General features: G+C 36.8%; 1 protein-coding gene across 18 annotated transcripts in view; it reads right to left on the bottom strand.

Moving 5' to 3' along the window:
• The window catches only part of NRXN1 (neurexin 1), a 747071-nt gene that overhangs the window by 370565 nt on the left and 357598 nt on the right, over positions 1-18908 (bottom strand). For all 18 annotated transcript variants that reach the window (XM_086743374.1, XM_086743376.1, XM_086743383.1 and 15 more), the window contains 2 exons: positions 12234-12407; positions 5555-5674 (listed from right to left, as the gene is read on the bottom strand). In XM_086743374.1, coding sequence (XP_086599500.1) covers positions 5555-5674; positions 12234-12407 — 294 coding nt within the window. The remainder of the gene's footprint in view (positions 1-5554; positions 5675-12233; positions 12408-18908) is intronic.

The following is an 18908-nucleotide window of genomic DNA, read 5'->3' as shown; positions in this document are numbered from 1 at the left end:
GATATAGGTTTAGCTGGAAAGCAGTATATCTGTAATGCAATCAAATATCAAGAAAATAAAACACGTTTTACATGAACCCATTTTGTAATACTGACATAGTTCTCCACTTAAATGAGGGCTTTCAATTTTTCTTGGTAAAGAATAAATAAAATAGGACAACTTTTAAAAAAGGATTGTTACTCACAGTGCTTGAAAATATCAAGTTCCTAGTCAGAAGAGACTATGTGGTGAAGTTCTAACCCTTCAGAAATTGAATTTAATGAAAATGTTGACACAGTGTTAGCTATACCATCACAAGTGCAATGCCTACATATTATTCCCTCATAGTAACAGAGAGTGTTGAAGCTGCCCTGTAATTTGGCACAGAACATTTCTATACTAATGTAATGTGACAATGTTGTTATGTCTGCTGTTTTCTATGCTGTAACAACAATATTTGTTTCCACAAACATGCCATTACATTCACTAATATGGCTATACTTAAAGACTGCCTGAGTAAAACAGATGTAAACTTATAGAAAGCAGATAATCTCTTATAGATTTGTTTTGCCAGAGTAATTTTCAACCCCACTTTTAAAAAAGCTGAGTTCCCTGGGAGGATAGCTTTCACTACATAACCTGCTGTTAGAAATAGTTAGGATGTTCATGATACATTTTCTCAGAGGAGTTGCATGCAGCCATGCATTTGTAAGAACAGCCATTAACTGTCCTTTTAGTACAGTCTTCTATATAATCCTGTTTTATAAGGACAACTGCTACTGGTCTGCTTCATACTTATCAATGTAACACTTCTATCACATCTAAAGAGCACTGTTGCCCTGAATCTCTTAAGTGTCATATCACATCAAAAGAGAAAATGATAATCTGTATAGCATCTCTGGGTTAAAACTTGTTTTCTTCCAGTAAATAGGTAATCACAGCACTCAATATTCCCACCTGTGCCATCATGGAGGTTTATGGTCTACAGGCCCTCCATACTCACTGTAGTGGAGTACTGAGATTTGCAACGGAGCAAAAAACTTTTGTGGATTAAACTGTGGGTGTTCCTGACTACAGTTGTGAAACTGTAGCTTTACCCTTGGCTGGCCCAGGTAATTTTCTGTAGGAGTACATTCTCTAAACGTTTGTCTGGCTGACACACACCAAAGACACTCTTGGATTAGGAAAAAAATAACCTGCCTCACATGGTGCTTATGTTGAGAGAACTTTTAAAAAAAATCTTCATTTTAAGATGTGCACATTTTCACCTGGAATAATACACTGAATTGCACAGGAGTAATAATTTGCTGTTATAGGAAAAATTAAAGAAACTTTTTGCACACTGGATTAGTAGAATGTATTATATCACTTTTCAATAAACTATTTCTTTCATTATTTCCTCTAAACTCTGTTTTGGAAATCAAAGAGAAGAATGATACACATGAAACATTTACATTGGAAAGCTTAGGAATGTAAAATCTTCATGCACTGAGGTTACTATGGGAAACATGCCGCAAGGTAATTTGTGCACATTTATGCAAATTGCAGGTGATACAAAACTGGGAGGAGTGGATGATAGACTAGATGCATGCGCTGTCATTCAGAGAGATGCTGACAAGCTGGAGAAGAGGGCTGAAAAAACCTCATAAAACAGAGGAAAATGCCAAATCCTGCACCTGAAGAGGAATAACTTCATGTACCAGGACAGGCTGAGGCCTGACCAGCTAGAAAACAGCTTTGCAAAAAAGGAATTGGGCATCCTGGTAGACATCAAGTTGAACACGAAGAAGCAATGTGCTCTTGCAGCAAAGAAAGCAAACAGCCTCATTGGCTGCATTAGGAAAAACGTTGCAGAAAGGTTAAGAGATGCAATCCTTCTCCTCTACTCAGCACTGTTGAGATGCATCTGGAGCACTAATTCTGGACTCCTCAGTGCAAGAGCAATATGAAAATACTGGAAGTCCAACAAAGGGCCACAAGCTGGTGAAGGGTCTGGAGAAAAAGTCATACGAGGAGCAGCTGAGGGAACTGGGATTGTTTAGTCTGGAGAAGAGGAGGCTGAGGGGAGACTCATTGCTCTCTACAACTACCTGAAAGGAGGTTGTAGGGAAGCAGGTGCTGGTCTTTTCTCCCAAGTAACTAGTGACAGGACAAGAGAAAATGGCCTCAAGTTGCAGCAGGGGAAGTTTAGGTTGACTATTCAGAAACACTTCTTTACTGAAAGAGTGGTCAGGCACTGGAACAGGCTTCCCAGGGAAGTAGTGGAGTCACCATCCCTGGAGGTGTTCAAAGAACATGTAGACTGGCACTTCAAGACATTGTTTACTAGGCATGGTGGTGTTGGGCTTAGGGTCGGACTTGATGATCTTGAAGGTTTTTTTCCAACCTTAAATATTCTATGATTCTATGAAAGGCGATGAAGGGCTTGAAGCATCTTCCTCATATGAAGACAGGCTGAGAGAGCAGGGACTGTTCAGCCTGGAGAAGAGAAGGCTCAGTGGGGATCCTGTCAATGTTTTAAAATACCTGATGAGTGGGAGTAAAGACAGAGACAGTTTCTTCTCAGTGGTGCCCAGTGACATGAGAAGAGGCAATAGTCACAAACGGAAATAAAAAAGATCTAATTTAAATATAAGGAAAATGCTTGTACTGGAAGGGTGACTGAGCACTGGCATAGGTTGCCCAGAGAGGTCATGTAGTCTCCATTCTTGAAGACTTTCAAAACCCAACTGTACACAGCCCTGGACAACCTTACTTACAAGGTCCCCTCTCACCTCAGCCACTTTGTCATTCTGAAATTTCTACTCAAATATGTTCCCTAAGAACTGGTGGAGCAAAATAATGGGGAGGTGTGGCAAGTTAATCCTGGCTGAGGGTCAATCTCCCTTCAAATGCTCGCCCACTCCTTTTGCTCTGACCTTGGTGTTCCCTCCTCCTTCATCTGCCAAGTATTTTGGTAAGAATGGCATACTTTATAAGTCTGTTTTCATAGAAGTGTCACCAGCTTGGCTGAGGGACTCAGCTGTGCCCTGTAATGGGTCCATTGGAGCTGGCAGTGTCTGGCATGGGGCAGTTCCAGCCTCTCCTCACTAAGGACACCCTGCAGCCCCTGGCTGTCAGCATCTGGACATGGACATCCAATACAGGAAGGATGCAAGTCTCCATAAACCAGGGGTCTTTTAACTGTTTCTCTTATGACCACTGACATTTTTTCTAAGTGGTCAATTTTTGGGCTTGGTGACAAAAAATCTCTGCCTATGAGATTCTGACGCCCTGAATACTCCATTTTACATAAAACAGTACATTGAAGTGTAAAGTAAGCCAAGGGTGGGTCTGTGTAGCGATACTAGGTTAGAGTTCAGCTTCTCTCAACCAACATCGTTCCATGCACAATCTGCAATGGAAACATGCTCTCACACACCGATCAGGAACATGCCTAAATCCTTCTGAAGGGGATGCATTTTTCAGCAACAAGCAGATGCTTTACCAGACCTGTTACTGAGATAATCTTTCTTCATGTGAAGGGAATTTCTCTTACTTCAGTGCTGCAGAAGTTTAGCCTATGGTGTGCAGCCTATGCAGGTTACTAAAAACTATAACAACATTTCATCATTCCCCTTTCCATTATGCTCTTACCAAACACAGCAGAGAAGTCTAGGAGCATCTAGATGACATCAAGAATACAACATCATTTCTCCTCCTTTCCCTCACATATACCATTATGAAAAATCTCTCTCATTAGCTTTGCAGATTTTTGGTATCTGAACTAAACTGAGGAGCCAAGATAAAGGAGAAACCAAGCATATTGTATTTACCAGACTCTGCATTCTATTACAAAACATCCACATCTGTGATAAATTTGTATTTCATGTTTGTGATTGAAGAACATTAAAAAAAATTCTCTGGGAAAAAGTAAGTATTTTTAGCAGTGATGTAGTAAAGGTACTCCTCTACCATCATTTGAAATAGTATATTGAGAATTATCTGATTGTGTACCATGTAGTCCATAATGTTACTGTATAAAGGAGCTTTTACAAATTAGTAAATATCTTTCTTGGGTAAGTTAATCCGTTCACCAAATTTATACAATAGCTATCACTTGAAGAAATAATTCACAGAATATTCCAGATCCAGACATCATTACTTCTAACACAAATTTATAAAGAGTGTTTTTCCTTTGCTAGATGTGGAATATATAACTTCTTATTCACAGTTTTTAGTTACTTTCGGAAGAACTCAAAGATCACAGAACAGAAATAACTTAAAAGTAAAATAAAAACAACCATTTTCTCTTGTAGCATATAGGAGACCGAAGTCTTTAAAAATATAATGTTAAGCAGTATGACTAATCACTCACATTGCTGGCAAGGGCAAACTCATATACATAAAGTAAACGTGAACCTTTGCTCAAATTATCAATTTTTTTTTTTGATATCACATTTCATTTCTACCATGACAGCAACTGCAGAGAAACAGATTGAGATGAGTCCTTTCCATAGTTTTCAAACATGGTCAAGAATAGAAAAGTGGAACTTTTGTGAGAATAATTAATGTAGCTTTTACATATAATTCATTTTCTAGCCTTGTGATAGATACAATTTAAGCAGAGAGATTTTCAGATTATAATTATTCTGATATTTTAGGGTTTTTCCAAGAAGGTACACCTTGCTATAGAGCAGAGAACCTGAACAAGACATAAAAATCCAAAACGCTTGACTAGACTGTTATACCAACACTTTCTACCATGAGTCATTCATTCAAATGTATACAAATAAAAATACTTAGCCTTAGAGAAATTCCCTCTTCCTATGGATATAAGATGTGCAACATTTGGATATTTCAAGTGTGATGATTTAAAAAGAAAATTCAGTAGCTTGCTTTAATCAGTTACTGTGGATCATTACAGCTCTTGCATATTCCACTTTCACTTCTGCATAATTCTGTTTCGATCAATAAGGCTAGATTGGAATAAAACTAGATTATGACATTGGTGAATCAGGCCTCTTATTTTTGACACATTTAAGCTTTTCCTGAAAGACCAGATGGTTGGTGTATGTTATGTAGTTTTATTCAGATGAAATTTAAAAGAACTAAAATACTCCACATGCTTTTATTATTGGCATGTTTAGTGTGTTACCTAAAGAAATCTACAAAGGGAGATAATGAGCCTTGTCAACTGTTTCACAGTAATTACAGCCCTCATGATATAATGCTTCAAAATTACAATATAGCTTAAGATAATAAAATGTAAAAGGTTTTCTCAATCAAGAAAAAAAAAATCAACTTGTAACACTTACGCAGAAAAGGGATTATTTCAAACAGGTAACCATCAGTATATTAGACATGCAATCAAGCGTAATAAAACTAAATTCTGTCAGTGTTTGATACTGTACATTGTCCAAAATTTATACTGTATATTTTAGCTATATTCTTCCCACAAACATTACAGATCTTCATAGGGTTTGCCAGTTCATTTAAAAATTGAATATCAGAATAATATAAAGCTTCAAACACTTGTTTCAAATATTGCCTTAAAGCTCTCGAGCGTTCAGATCAGCTTTTTTTTGGTACTTACGGTCATTGCATAATGGTCCACTAAAGGAGGTCATACTACAGTCACAACTGAATCCATCCCACTGCTGTAAGCACACTCCCTGGTTGGCGCATGAGTCCTCTTGGCACGTTGTGCTGGGGCCTGACGAGAACACACAAAAAAAGGACTTGCACTTTGTCTTCCAAAGAGAGGTATTTCTCACTGGATCACATTAACTAGTTGCCAACATCTCAAATCAAATGAGCAAAGAGTTACCAAGTAAAATGGACGTAAACTTGCTGATTTTGTAGCATCATATAATATTAAAAGGGTGGTTTTGCTTTAGTTTTATGATTGATATGTCAAACATGTAAGAATGCACAGACTGAAGCAGAGTTATTCCAGGTACAGTGGGAATGCTTACTTTGTCCGAGTTATTTGTTAATCTCGTGTCAGACTGACTAAATTAACTGGCTAAATGTTTTCTACAAACTTCAGTATTATTTTTTTTTCCTGTAAATACATTTCAAATAGCAAAGCCAGATGTTAACAGAAAGCAAAGCTCTGGGAGATGAAAGTAAAGATTGGAAAATAAAATTAAAACCGAAACAAAAATTAAAAAAATAATAAAATGAAGCTACACTATACAATGCTTTTAATCCCACAAGTTATTTTAAATGATTTAGGTCTGAAATTAAGAGGCGTTTGGGATACTTTGGCAGGAGTGTTGGCAAGTACTGATTCACATGCTTCAGGGATCCCATGCAGGTTCCTTTTTTAAGGAGAAATGCAGAAAATCAGACTACTATTGAACTGGCATGCCAAAATGTGACATACACATGAAAAACAAAGCTACTCTATTTCTAGAGAATCATAACTAGACTACTGTAATACAAAGAAATTTGAAAATGAATGTTCAAAGCACTAAAGCAATCACTATACAAACATATTCAAGACTGAAAGCCTTTATGCAAGCTATGCTGGAAAATGAAGGTTAGTGTAGCCCATTGTTTTAGAGGTGTGAAAATAAAAAGTCTGAAACAAAATAACACACTTCAGTTCTGAAATGCACAGAGCATTTATTGCAAAAATCAAACTGTGCATTGGGGGTTTCAGTCTTGTTCAATACACACAGGGCTATCTACCTTGCAAATCAGCTTTCATCAATGCAACTTTGTCAGCAAAATAAAAAAGCAAAATATATTAATTGTTAGTAAGCAATATTGAAATGGCAGCAAACACAGAAAAGAAACATTCAGAGTAAAGTGCATGCTGCCGTTAAAGAGAGAAAGAAATGCCATATAATGCAAACAAATCAATGCTAATAGCCATAAATCTTCAGGCAAGCCAAAATAAGAAAGCAGTAATTTGCCAGTATTTTACTACAAATATAATGGTTAATTGAGCTGATGACATGTAATGAAGGAAAATTAAAAGGGTTTTGTTTTTTGTTTTTTGGTTTTTTTTTCTTTTTTTTTGGAGAGATATGAATGCATTAGCAGAGTAAATGCATGGCTGAATCCTGACTAGCCATTTGTCATGTGCAGATACACTGAATTCAAGAATAATTAGCACCATCATCCTCTCTGGTCTTTCTTTTTCTAGCCCTTTCTTCATGACTGGTGAATGAAGACTGAAATACAGACTGTGTTCTACAGATTATTATGTGCTCACACACACATTTCACATTGACTCTTGACACTATTAGGAAAAATTTGGTTCTGGGATTATAAAATTCCCCTAAACTGTTTTTGGAAAAGACAGATCAATATCCATTTGAAACTCCCACTGCTAGTCATTGATGACAGGACAAAACTGGTCCAAAGATTATATAAATATCCTAAATCATCCTGTAGAGATAAATCCACTTAACTCTTCTTTCACAGTACAGCTCCTTCAAAGATCTCAGTGTGGGATTTTCTTTTGATTTACCAGTGTTTCAGAAACATCCACATCATTATGATTTAAGTCAGTTCAACAACCACTTGTTTTAAATGAGGCAAGCACACCTCTGAACCAGGGCTTCAACAATCACCAGTGTGATGAATCATAGAATCATAGAATAGTTTGGGTTGCAAGGTGTCTTTAAAGGTCATCCAGTCCAACCCCCCTGCAAGGAGCAGGGACATCTCCAACCAGATCAGGTTGCTCAGAGCCCTGTCCAACCTGGCCTTGAATGTTTCCAGGGATGGGGCATCTACCACCTCTCTTGGCAACCTGTTCTAGTGTTCTACCACCCTCATTGTAAAAAGTTTCTTCCTTATACCAAGTCTGAATCTGCCTCCCTCTATTTTAAAACCATTACTACTCATCCACAAGGCAGTGTAAGCTGCATCCCTGTTTCAGCAAAATTTTAACTGTTCTATTTTCTCCTGTTCTAATAATAATAACAATAATACCCATAAGTTATTGACTACAGTAGGCAGACATAGGATAGTGATTTCCTTTTCTTTGGAGTTTTGAGCCCAGAAGTTTAAACATTTGGGCATTACATCACCCTTTCTTGAGCTGGAGATTATAATGACAGAATCCCGTGGCTGACAAGACAAGACACATTTTTTTCTCACCAGATTCTGCTACTCGGATACTTTACAAAGATGAAGTGAAAATATCTGTAGGTGTTTAAATGTTATATATTCATGCATTTATTTACACTTTAGTTATGCAATGTTAAATTTCCTCATCTTTGCAAAAGTAGAGCAAAAGTCACAGGGACTTAAAAGTACATAAACTGCAGGACTCTGTAGGCATGTTAAAAAGTGGATGTTAAGACACATATTTGGAAAAAATACAGATAAGATCTTGTTAAAAAGAAGGGTATTTGGCTTTTTATGAAATTTATTCTTAGCACTTAGCTTATCTATAGTAGTCATTATTCAAAAATTGCCATCAAGACTAGCTTACATGTAAGAATTTGTTTTAAAAAAGTATGCTTTAAAAAAAAAAAAAAAAAAGAAAAAGATCAGAGGAGGACCATTTAATATGGGTAAATACTATAGTATCTACCATAACAGGTTCGTGTATATATATATATATATATATATATATATATTACAGAACAAAGCTATTTAGTAAAAATATTGTATTACACTCTTCTCAAGCATTCACCTTTTGATTCACATTCTATTTAAATATTCTAACTTATTCAATCTTCACTGCAGACTTTTTAATGACTGGATTTGGTCTCTCATATACATTTGTCTTATGTGAGGGCTTATGTAATATATATCACAGAAAAAGCATTATTAAGTAGCATGTGCAACATTTTATATATATTGCAAAACCAAATTCGATATCCACCACCAAGAATCTTCACATTAATACTCTGAAACTTTTCATGTTCATTTAATACACAAACTATATTACATATGCACATGCATGCATACAGTGCATTTTCCACCTAAAGAGTATTTTTCCTCATTCTGTTATTTCTATAATTATGCTTTATTTAAAGTGTGTAAAGAAAGTAAAAAGGATTTGAGGAGAGAAAACCAGAGCTGACACTTATAACCTGGCTCTGGGGTTTGCTGTTAACAATTCAAAGAGCTAGTTAGCATATTTATGTTTCTAGCTGTTAGTTTTTATCCGTTCTAGCCATTGAAAATTTGTCAACAAGGTGGATTCAGCCAAGTGTAAATTATATTCAATGCTCAATGATAGAGAACAGAGATATCTATCTGCCAGAAACTGCAGAAACTGCAGTGGTTGAAACTTCGAAATGCAACCATTACAACTTGCCACACCAATCCCATGTGTGGATTTGCAGAAAAAAAAAAAAAAAAAAAAAAACAAAAAAAAAACGTTCCAAAGAAAGGATTTTTAACATGCGCTTCTGACAATACAGTTTTGAGAAATATCAATATTTTAAGAACAACACCCTAACAGATAAAATTAATTAGTAGTACACCATGACTTCATAGCTCGACAGAAGATGGAAAAAGAGCTTCAAATCCTGTTTTAGTTTGTTTTTTTCTTAATACCAGAAAGGTGAAGAATTCAATCCCATAAGAATCTGAAGAACATCAAATCCAAGTGCCTCACATTTCAGGAAAGATTCTGCAGCAGGCTGCTGTCTTAACAAAGGCCAGTACAAGCAGCTGTCTTTTGGATTGAGGGTGGTGGTGACTAATACTTATTGTTTTGAACTTACTTCTGCTGCTGTGTCCTGATCTCTTTGGACTCGACATCTCAGGGGGACTTACAGGAATTACGCATCCCACTGCAGTGTGAGATAGATGCAAAGCTGCTCAGCTCTGTAAGGATGGAGATGGTCCTTTCTATACACAGCAGCAGAGCTGTCCACAGCTTGAGGCATACAAGAGACTTCTAGGAGGCAGCTAAATTTGCAAGTGACTTAAATCGTATGTTAGGTTTCAGAACACTTCATTTTTTTATACATCTGATCCATGATCTGCAGACAAGAGACTGACAGATGAGTCAGATAGAAAGATGGAGTAAACAAGTGAGATGGAAGAGTTAACTTGCAATGGTTAAGCAGAAAGTTGGGAAGGAAGTATTTCATTCCATGCTGTTAAAGCTTTCCTTCTGCAGACAAAAAGACTTCTGATGAGGCAGTTCTCTGGGAGCCAGAGACAAACATCTAGTTTGACCATTTTGCTTCTGTCAGATGACTTTGGTGTCAGAAAAAGCTGACTCTCCATCAAAAGGGACAATATTTGAACGGCCTTTATTAAATTGTTGGTAGCTTTATTAAATTCACTGATAGCTGAGTTGTGCCATGGGTTTAAAAGGTGCACTCGCACTCTAGGCTTGTGTTTCTTTGAAGTGTATAAAATTCATTTAGAAAATTACATAATTTCAAAAGAAACTATGAAATATATAATAGAATTAAGGTGTACTTCAACTCTCTGAAGGGATGGTGCAGGCATGGAATTTGCTAACATCATTCAGAAAGCAGAATCTAATTTTCTAAACTCAGTGACAAACTAATTTATACATGTTTTTACATTCCTGATAGAAATAAATAGACACTAAAGCTACTGAAAAATAAGTTGTGAATTTTACATATTCCTATGTGCTATCAGTAGAATTAATACTGTTAACTAAAAGTAGCAGGTAAAGAACAAAAAATTTCCACTTGTACAAGCTTACTGTAGGCACAACAAAAGCTTTATCTCATGAAGCTTAAGGAAACCATCCCAGCTCTGCTTGGATTTTTTAAAATGTCTATTAGCAAAATTAACGAACTCAATTATCAAAGTCATCAAGATTCCAACATGAAGTTTTGCAGTGCCATTTACACATTTTTCTGTCCAGAAAAGAACAGCACTTGAAAGAGGGGACAACACGTAAAATTGAACATTACCACAAAATTCAGAATTATGTGAATAAAATATATATGCAGGGACAGAAAATTGATTTAAATTCTGGGCTGCATCAAAAGAAGGGTGGCCAGCAGGTCAAAGTAGGTGATTCTCCCCCTCTCCTCTGCTCTGGTGAGACCCCACCTGGAGTACTACATCCAGCCCTGCAGCCCTCAACCTAAGAAGGACATGGACCTGTTGGAGAGAGTCTAGAGGAGGACCAGGAAGATGATCAGAGGGCTGGAGCACCTCTCTTGTGAAGACAGGCTGAGAGAGTTGGGGCTGTTCAGCCTGGAGAAGAGAAGGGTCCAGGGAGACCTTATAGCAGTCTTCCAGTACCTAAGGGGGTCTACTAGAAAACTGAGGAGGGACTTTTGACAATGGCAGGTAGTGGTGGGACAAGAGGTAATGGCTTTAAACTGGAAGAGGGAATTTAGATGAGACATAAGGAAGGAACTATTTACCGAGAAAGTGGTGAGGCACTAGAACAGGTTGCCCAGAGAGGTGGTGGATGCCCCATCCCTGGAAATGTTCAAGGCCAGGTTGGATGGGGCTTTGAGCGACCCAGTCTAGTGGAAGATGCCCCTGCCTATGGCAGAGGGTTTGGAACTAGGTGATCTTTAAGGTCCCTTCCAACTCAAACCATTCTATGATTCTATGCTTCTATGAAATTATTTCATAAATCATAGTAAAAATAATGTGGGATTAAATGACAGCTGGAAAAATAGCTAAAGATTGACACCCTTGAATTACAAATATACCATTTCTAATTTTGCCCTCACTTAAATTCCATGATATTCCAGATGAGTCAATAAAGGTATAAAAAACGTGAGATAAAACAAGTTTGGTTGTTACTGATTTCAGATAGGAAGGCTCATGACAATGGAGCTCTCAGGGGTGAGTAAAAATAGAGAAGATGGAAAATTGATCTTAAACAGTTTCATAAATTAGCCTTGAATTAATCAACTCAAAATGTCTGCTTTAAAAATGAAATTAATTAGCTAATGTCTCAGCATTAGCTAATGCCTAAGTGTTACAAAGATATAAAGGACTTAACTGAAACCAATTGTTATTGTTTCTATCATTAATTAAAATACATCAGAAGTAAACAAAATACATGCAAAATATCTTGCCACTGGAGAAGGATGGAACCTACATTAAACATTTAAGTAGTTAACTCCTGTTCTCAGATACGTCTCCACTGTGGGGCAGGCACACACTTGTCTCCGTAATACTCAAAAACATGCAGTCTTTATATAAACAAGTGTCAAACAAGATCAATTAGAAGCAGGTAAAACATAGTCTCTCCATGCATGGAGCGTGCATATCAACAAAACACTGCAGGATTCACACAATATGTTCACTATAATATAAAATAATATCACCATATTTAATACCTTCACATCCTCTTTCTATTTGTCCATTACAGAAGAGAGCATCTGAGATTAGATCAGGGAGCCGTCCATTCAAGTCAACTGAAGCAAGACAGCCTTGGAATCCCTCTTTTGCATGTACCAGTTTTGGCAAGGACTTATACATTTCTTTGGCCACTCCTCCAATATACAAATCACCTGTTAAGGAGAAATAAATATCAGACACAGAAAAAAAACCCTATAGGATCTTTGACCTGCTTGATCTTCTGGCCTTTTTGTGCTGAGCGACAGGTATCTCCGAAAAACATTCTTCAAAATAAATGTAGGAGAAAACACTGATAGCACATATGATGAAAAAAGGCATTGCAGGGCTATATTTTTTCAAATGCATATGTAGATTTCACATCTGTATGACCAATTACTTAGAAGTACCTGGATGTGTCAGAGTTTAACCCCAGTCAGGACCAAGCTACACAGTCTCTCGCTCACTCCCCCCACCCTCCAGTGGGGCAGGCAGGAGAACTGGTAAAGGCGGCAAAACTTGTTGAGATTAAAAAAAAGTTTGAGAGAGTAACAGGAGAAAAAAATCAGAGATGGAAAACAAATAAACAAAGCCAATAACAGAAAATACTTAAGCACATAGTTTACAGTACAATAGCTCACAGCAGATCCCAATGCCCAGTTTCCTCTCAAGTAACAGGAGGCTCTTCTCATCACCCTCCTCACTTATACACTGAGCATGATGTCACAGGATATGGAACAGCCATTGGGCCAATTTGGGTAAACTATCCCAGCTGTGTCCCCCAGTCACAGGTGCTACCAGGTCCAGTTCCTCTCCCAGCTCAGATGAAAATTAACTCTGTCCTAGCTGGAACCAGGACAATATGTTATGTCTGTGCCAGCTCATATGTACAAGAAACATGCATCTATTTCACAGACAAGGATTGAGTCACAGAATGTGCATGTAGAAATGCATCTAGCACTGACGCATGTTGTTAGCATACTCAGGAAACTTGACCACAGATAATCCTAATTATGTATCAAGCAGGCTGAGATAAAAGTGGAGCACCACGATCCACTTAAAAGTCCATATATCCAGAATTATCCATTTAAAAGCATGCCAAGAAATAAGGGGTTTAGGGACACACCTAAGGAGAAACTTAGGGATACCATTGTTAAGCAGTGAAATGTCTGATTCTCTGCACCAAAATTCATACCCTGCATCAGTCATGTGGGAACAGGGGGAGTTAGATGCCCTTAAAATGGCAATGTGCATGCTGAGCAAACAGAATTTTATTAAAAAAGATAATTCTGATAACAGACACATATTATAAACAGCTCTCTGATGAATCTCGGTCAACTTACTCAGGACTGAAAGCCAGTGCTTTTCTTCCTTTAAATAATTCATAGCTCTGAGACTTACTTTGCAAAGACATAACTATAACTTTTAAACACTGAGGGAGGGGATGTTTTCTTTTATTTTAAAATAATTCAAGCTGTGCCTTTCCTTCATGTGTTTGGTGTCTCTGGCAGGCAGAACAGTGATCTTTCAAACTAACATAACCTACCTCCCTAAAGCGTGCCTTAAGTGTCAGGCTACAGGTTTAACTAGGTACTTTCCATAGCTTTTCCTGAAGACATGTTGCAGAAACCAATCTGAGTTTCACTTGGCCAGAGAGGGGAAGCATGCTTAGCGTGTACATAACCCTAGCAAAAAGGCTTCAGTCCTCCTAGCAGGCAAGATGTGCTTGATTCTTTCAGTCACAGACAGAAAGGAATAAAACCATGGTTTTCCTACCTCTTGCATGAGTTTACTGCCCTGCTCTGCTATCCTCTAACTCAGAAAAAGCAGCCACCTTTGCAAGCCTGGTGGGAGTGCTCTGAGCATGCCTAGGCACACTGGAAGAGGACCATCTGAGCTTCCGAGGAGGACTGAACCTGTCTGAAGGAAGGTGCTTACGGGAACATCTGACTCTCAAGCAGTGACAAAATTCTTACTGTACCTATGCATTAAATCTTCTGTGATGACATGTTTTATGCTATCATAAATTTTCAATAGACAATCTGAATATACATTGTAATCTACATTGTGTATTCCAGTACGTCCCCTAGTCTGGATGATTTTGGAGCCTAGGCCAGAGGATGTACCAAAGACTGTTTCTGCATCACCTCAAATGCAAAATTATTAATTTCCTAAGTGTTTACCAAGCTTTCTAGGCAAATTTATAGTGACAGAACTCAGAATATACTAGCCATCATCACTACCCCATGTGGCTAATTTTAATCTTCCTCTTATCAGTATAAACTGCAGTCACACCTTTTCCCAGTTCTCCTGACATACTTGCTTGTTCATAAGGGAGTGCAATTTAGTGCTCTTTGCAATAGTTTACAGTTTGCCTGCAAGGAAATGGCCTGAAACAAACAAATGTCAATCAGACTGTGAAAAATTTTTAGTCACTACATATCAGCCCTAAAACTCAACTGCTTTTGAATTAGAGAAATGGAGATAAAAAGCTTAGGAACATGCATGTTATTAATCTTATAAGCCATCCAACCAGAAGTCTTAGCAACCATTATAGTAATGTACTAAGAAACCTCAAGCTTTCTCCATTCCATGTAGATAATTTGAAAAATAAGATATTGCTTTCCTCTAGAGCTTTGAGGTACAGTTTAAATCTCAGAAGCATGATACTAGACATAGCAGATTAAAATACAGTGATCCATATGTTCCCACAAATGGGATGTAATTCATTCACAGCAGAAAAACAACTGTATTTTTCAACAAGCTGAACTGGAAACAAAGTAAAAACTCTGCTTCATTATGAAAGTTCTTCATCTTTTTCTCAGATTGAACATCTAGAAAAGTAAAATCAGTAAAACCCTTCCTGGTTTCCTGAGCTTCTGTGCTTTCAGTCATTGTCAGCACAGAATACAGAGATATAATTCATCTCAATTGATTCCAGAAGACTTGAAAGAGGGAAACTCCAGAGAACAATACTAAGAAAACCATACCTATGCCAAAAAAGGTTAAACTTGGTCTATTGGATGTGACACATGCAACCTCTTCTTAAACCTCCCAAGTTGTATACTGTCCAAACAAACATTTTTATTCTGTGATTGGTTAAACCTTTAAAACTTGAAACTTTCAAATTGATCCCCTGCTAGTTCCTAACATACATCCCTCAAGCATATCGAGATTGCTATATACAATCACATAGCAATTGTAATTTATGATTAATGGCTAGTAGAAGTCCAGGTCACTGTGCTAGGATATGAACCTGAACTCAGAATATTTGCTCCTTTAAAATATAAACTGGAATATTTTCAAATAGATTTCATATACACAGAAGTACGATACACTAAGTTCAGTCTAAATAAACTGTAACTCTATTGTTTAGTGACAGTTCTTTAAGACTATTGATAATTAGAACTGATAATTATATACTGTTGAAGATATAGTTTCCACAAACAAAGGCATGTTCTGGGTAATATTTTAACTTTGTTAATGTTAAAAATAACTTGAGTTCTGCTTTTGCACTAGTTAATACACTACACTAATACATATCATATGTATTGAGCAGCCATATTGACTACTAGATGTTACCTTTTATAAAGCAAATACAAGTACTTTCTATTACTATAGGCTAAACCTTTACCAGATTTGATATCAAATGTGGTTTGAGTTTGCTGTTCATGCAATAAAAACATACTTTCTCTCAGAGACAAAATTTTATTAAGGGATAGACTCAGGAAGTAAAACCCAGATTTTTTTTTTTTCCTAAAGCTATTTAAATTTTTTTCACTTGGTTATTTTTTCATATTTGCCACCAAAAATGTTCTGCATAGCTTCTTTTATTTCAGTTAATCACATGCTTCATTTTCACCTTCATCTCAACAAAGTAGTTTCTTACAAAACTCCAGCATTAGAAATTCAGACAAGATAGAATTGTAGAAAATGTTTTCAATGAAAATATTTGTATATTGAATGTGCATTAGCAGAGGTTCAGAAAAGATAAAGCTTGTCCCTGCTCTCAGTAAAAGACATCAGAGGAATCAACATAGTATGTAGAAATTCTTAGGTTTTCTCCTCTATTTAACTTCTTATGTAAGTACAGCTTTACTACTGAAAATGTTACATGCTCTAAAGCAGGCTTAATCCCTTGTGTATCTGCCTACCTACCCTTATGAATTACATGTAAGTAATTTCATTAACTAAGGTATCACAGTTCATCAGATCAATAGTATGAGACCAGGACACTATCTAAACCAGCTGCAGCCTAAACACAATACTATCGCAATGCTGCTACCACTGAAAATGTGTGACCATTTCAGGAGTTGTGCATGATAGAAAATGCAATTTATTTCTTTCTTTCAACAGGTGAGCATTGTTTAAGTACATATAGAAAGGGATATACCTGTATTACAGTGCTAACCATAGTTTCTGGAACTAAAGTTTACCCATTACCTTTCACACATGTATTTTACTCTGAAGTTTATTTTTATTTTTAAATGTAGTCCCGAAAAAAATCTCCATTTTTTATCACAATCATCCTGACTTACCTTAATTCATAAAGGAAAATAACCAATAATTCTAAAATAAATCAACTTGCACAAACAAAGTAGCAGGCAGTTAAGAAATGGGTGAGGGAATAGAGTGTTCCTTCTGATCTCTGGAGAGCATCTTCTTTGAGAGCAGATGCTCCTTAATCTCACAACTCTCCTCTTACTTACATTAGGAGTCAGTACACAGAGTTATTCCCTTGTATTTAGAAAGGGAGGACTGTTTCCTCCCTTTGTTCTTCTGAGGCCAAAAAACATATAAATGTATGCTGCAATGTTTCTAGCTGGCATGTTCATTATACAGGCCTGAGAATCAGCTGGAAGGCAGCACTTCCAAAGCTATACCTATAAATCATAGAATCATTTAGGTTGGAAACATGGTATTAATAGTACTGGTCAGTTATACCATTAGCACTGACAAAGAGAAGAGTTTAGTGAGTTTAATTAGTATTTTTTACAGGTAATACATATCTACATATATTCTAACGGGAGCTTTCCTATTTACACCTGTGTTTCTCTTTTCTGACTTAGAGCTGATTTGTGCTTCTAGTGAATTTAACACAGAAACAAATTGCTAGCTAATAAATGAACCCAAGTTTTCCATGTATTCATTATTGGAATCACACTTACGAAAAAATGCACAGAACACCATACAACAGTGAGTCACACACAACTGCTGGTGAAAAAAAATACTGCCAAATCCTTCTGTAATAACTCATCCTTTTTTTTTTTTTTTTTTTTAAAATGCCAAGTCTCTATATTTCTTCAAAGTAAGGACTTTTCAAGTGCTAAATGAAAGAAATGTAAAATAAAAATTGAAGATGCTGTTCAGAAGTATCTTATTATTTGGCATTACTGACATTGCTGAAAGGTCACCTCAGAGACTTTCCTCCTTTCCTTATTCGTGTCCATGCCCAAGAATTCTTAAGTGATACGTGCTGGTGGGCAAAAACTATTTATTTACTTTAATGACTATCATTGTCTTCAAGCACTAGAAGAGAGGAAATTATTATCCATTTACAGCAACATGTAAATACTGCTCAGGGAACAAGTAGTTTAACCAGGATATAGTTAGGGTTCTTTACTCTCCAAGATCTGTATGTTTTATTGTACATATCTGCTGTTCATTACTTGAACACCGTTCTTGACAAAAAATGAACACCATTCATTCAAATATGGTTCCATGTATGAATGCAAACAAAACAAAAAGGAGGAAATAAAACAGTAGAAGGAATTGTCACTTTGCTTTTTTCTCAATGCATAACGACAATATCCCTGGAATGTTTCTATATGGCTGCTCAAAGCCATCTTCAGATCCATCACTCTCTCCAAAAGTAGATATTCTCCCCTTCGTGTCTTGTTGCATTGCTGGTTTCAACTGTACTTTCAGCCATTCTGTTAATTTATCTTTCATTTTAGAAGACAGTTCCCTATCTTGTTTCTAATGTCACATTGTACTAAATCACTACTACAGCTAGGAACAAGAGTGCTTCTGCAGTATACTGCAGTATACTAGAGCAGTATTACTGGCCCAAGAAAGAGATGGATAGACCTGGCACAACACGAGGGATTCTGAAAGCACAACAGGCATGTCCACAATTCCTTTATATGACATATGAAAATACAAAGGAACATCTGGCTGTTGTGAAGCCAAGGTGTCAGGCACACTTCTCTCCAAATACAGTATTTCAAAATGATCAAGCATATAACAGCTTCTTCCCTGAGGCAGACAAAGAGGAAGGAAGACTGTAAAGACTGAGAAATACCATAGGGAAAGTCTAATCTCGAAAGAAAGAAGTGCCCACTTTCTTCAAGTCTTTCATAAAACAGATGATTTGCTGTTACAAGATCAATAGAAATCACTTTGTAGTATCTTAATAGTTGCACAACGAAATACCAGGTGGAACTCAACATGAGAAGATGCACACAATCCCAAGTCATGGTATTTTTGAGGCAGCTGTAATGTGAAAATAAACTGCTCTCACACAAGATGAATATGCACTGACTTAAACACAATAGACAACATTCTGATCTTGAATCAAGGAATACTGTCTCAAATTAAAATGTTAGGTAGGCACCTAGATGCCTTTGACATCAACAAAATATAGGAGCCTACTTGTCCTTAATGATCTCCTCTCT

Source organism: Chlamydotis macqueenii, chromosome 3 (assembly GCF_036417535.1).
Source record: "Chlamydotis macqueenii isolate bChlMac1 chromosome 3, bChlMac1.mat, whole genome shotgun sequence".
Taxonomy (NCBI): domain Eukaryota; kingdom Metazoa; phylum Chordata; class Aves; order Otidiformes; family Otididae; genus Chlamydotis; species Chlamydotis macqueenii.
The sequence above is the reverse complement of the archived record's forward strand: the minus strand, read 5'-3'. Positions and strand labels throughout refer to the sequence as shown.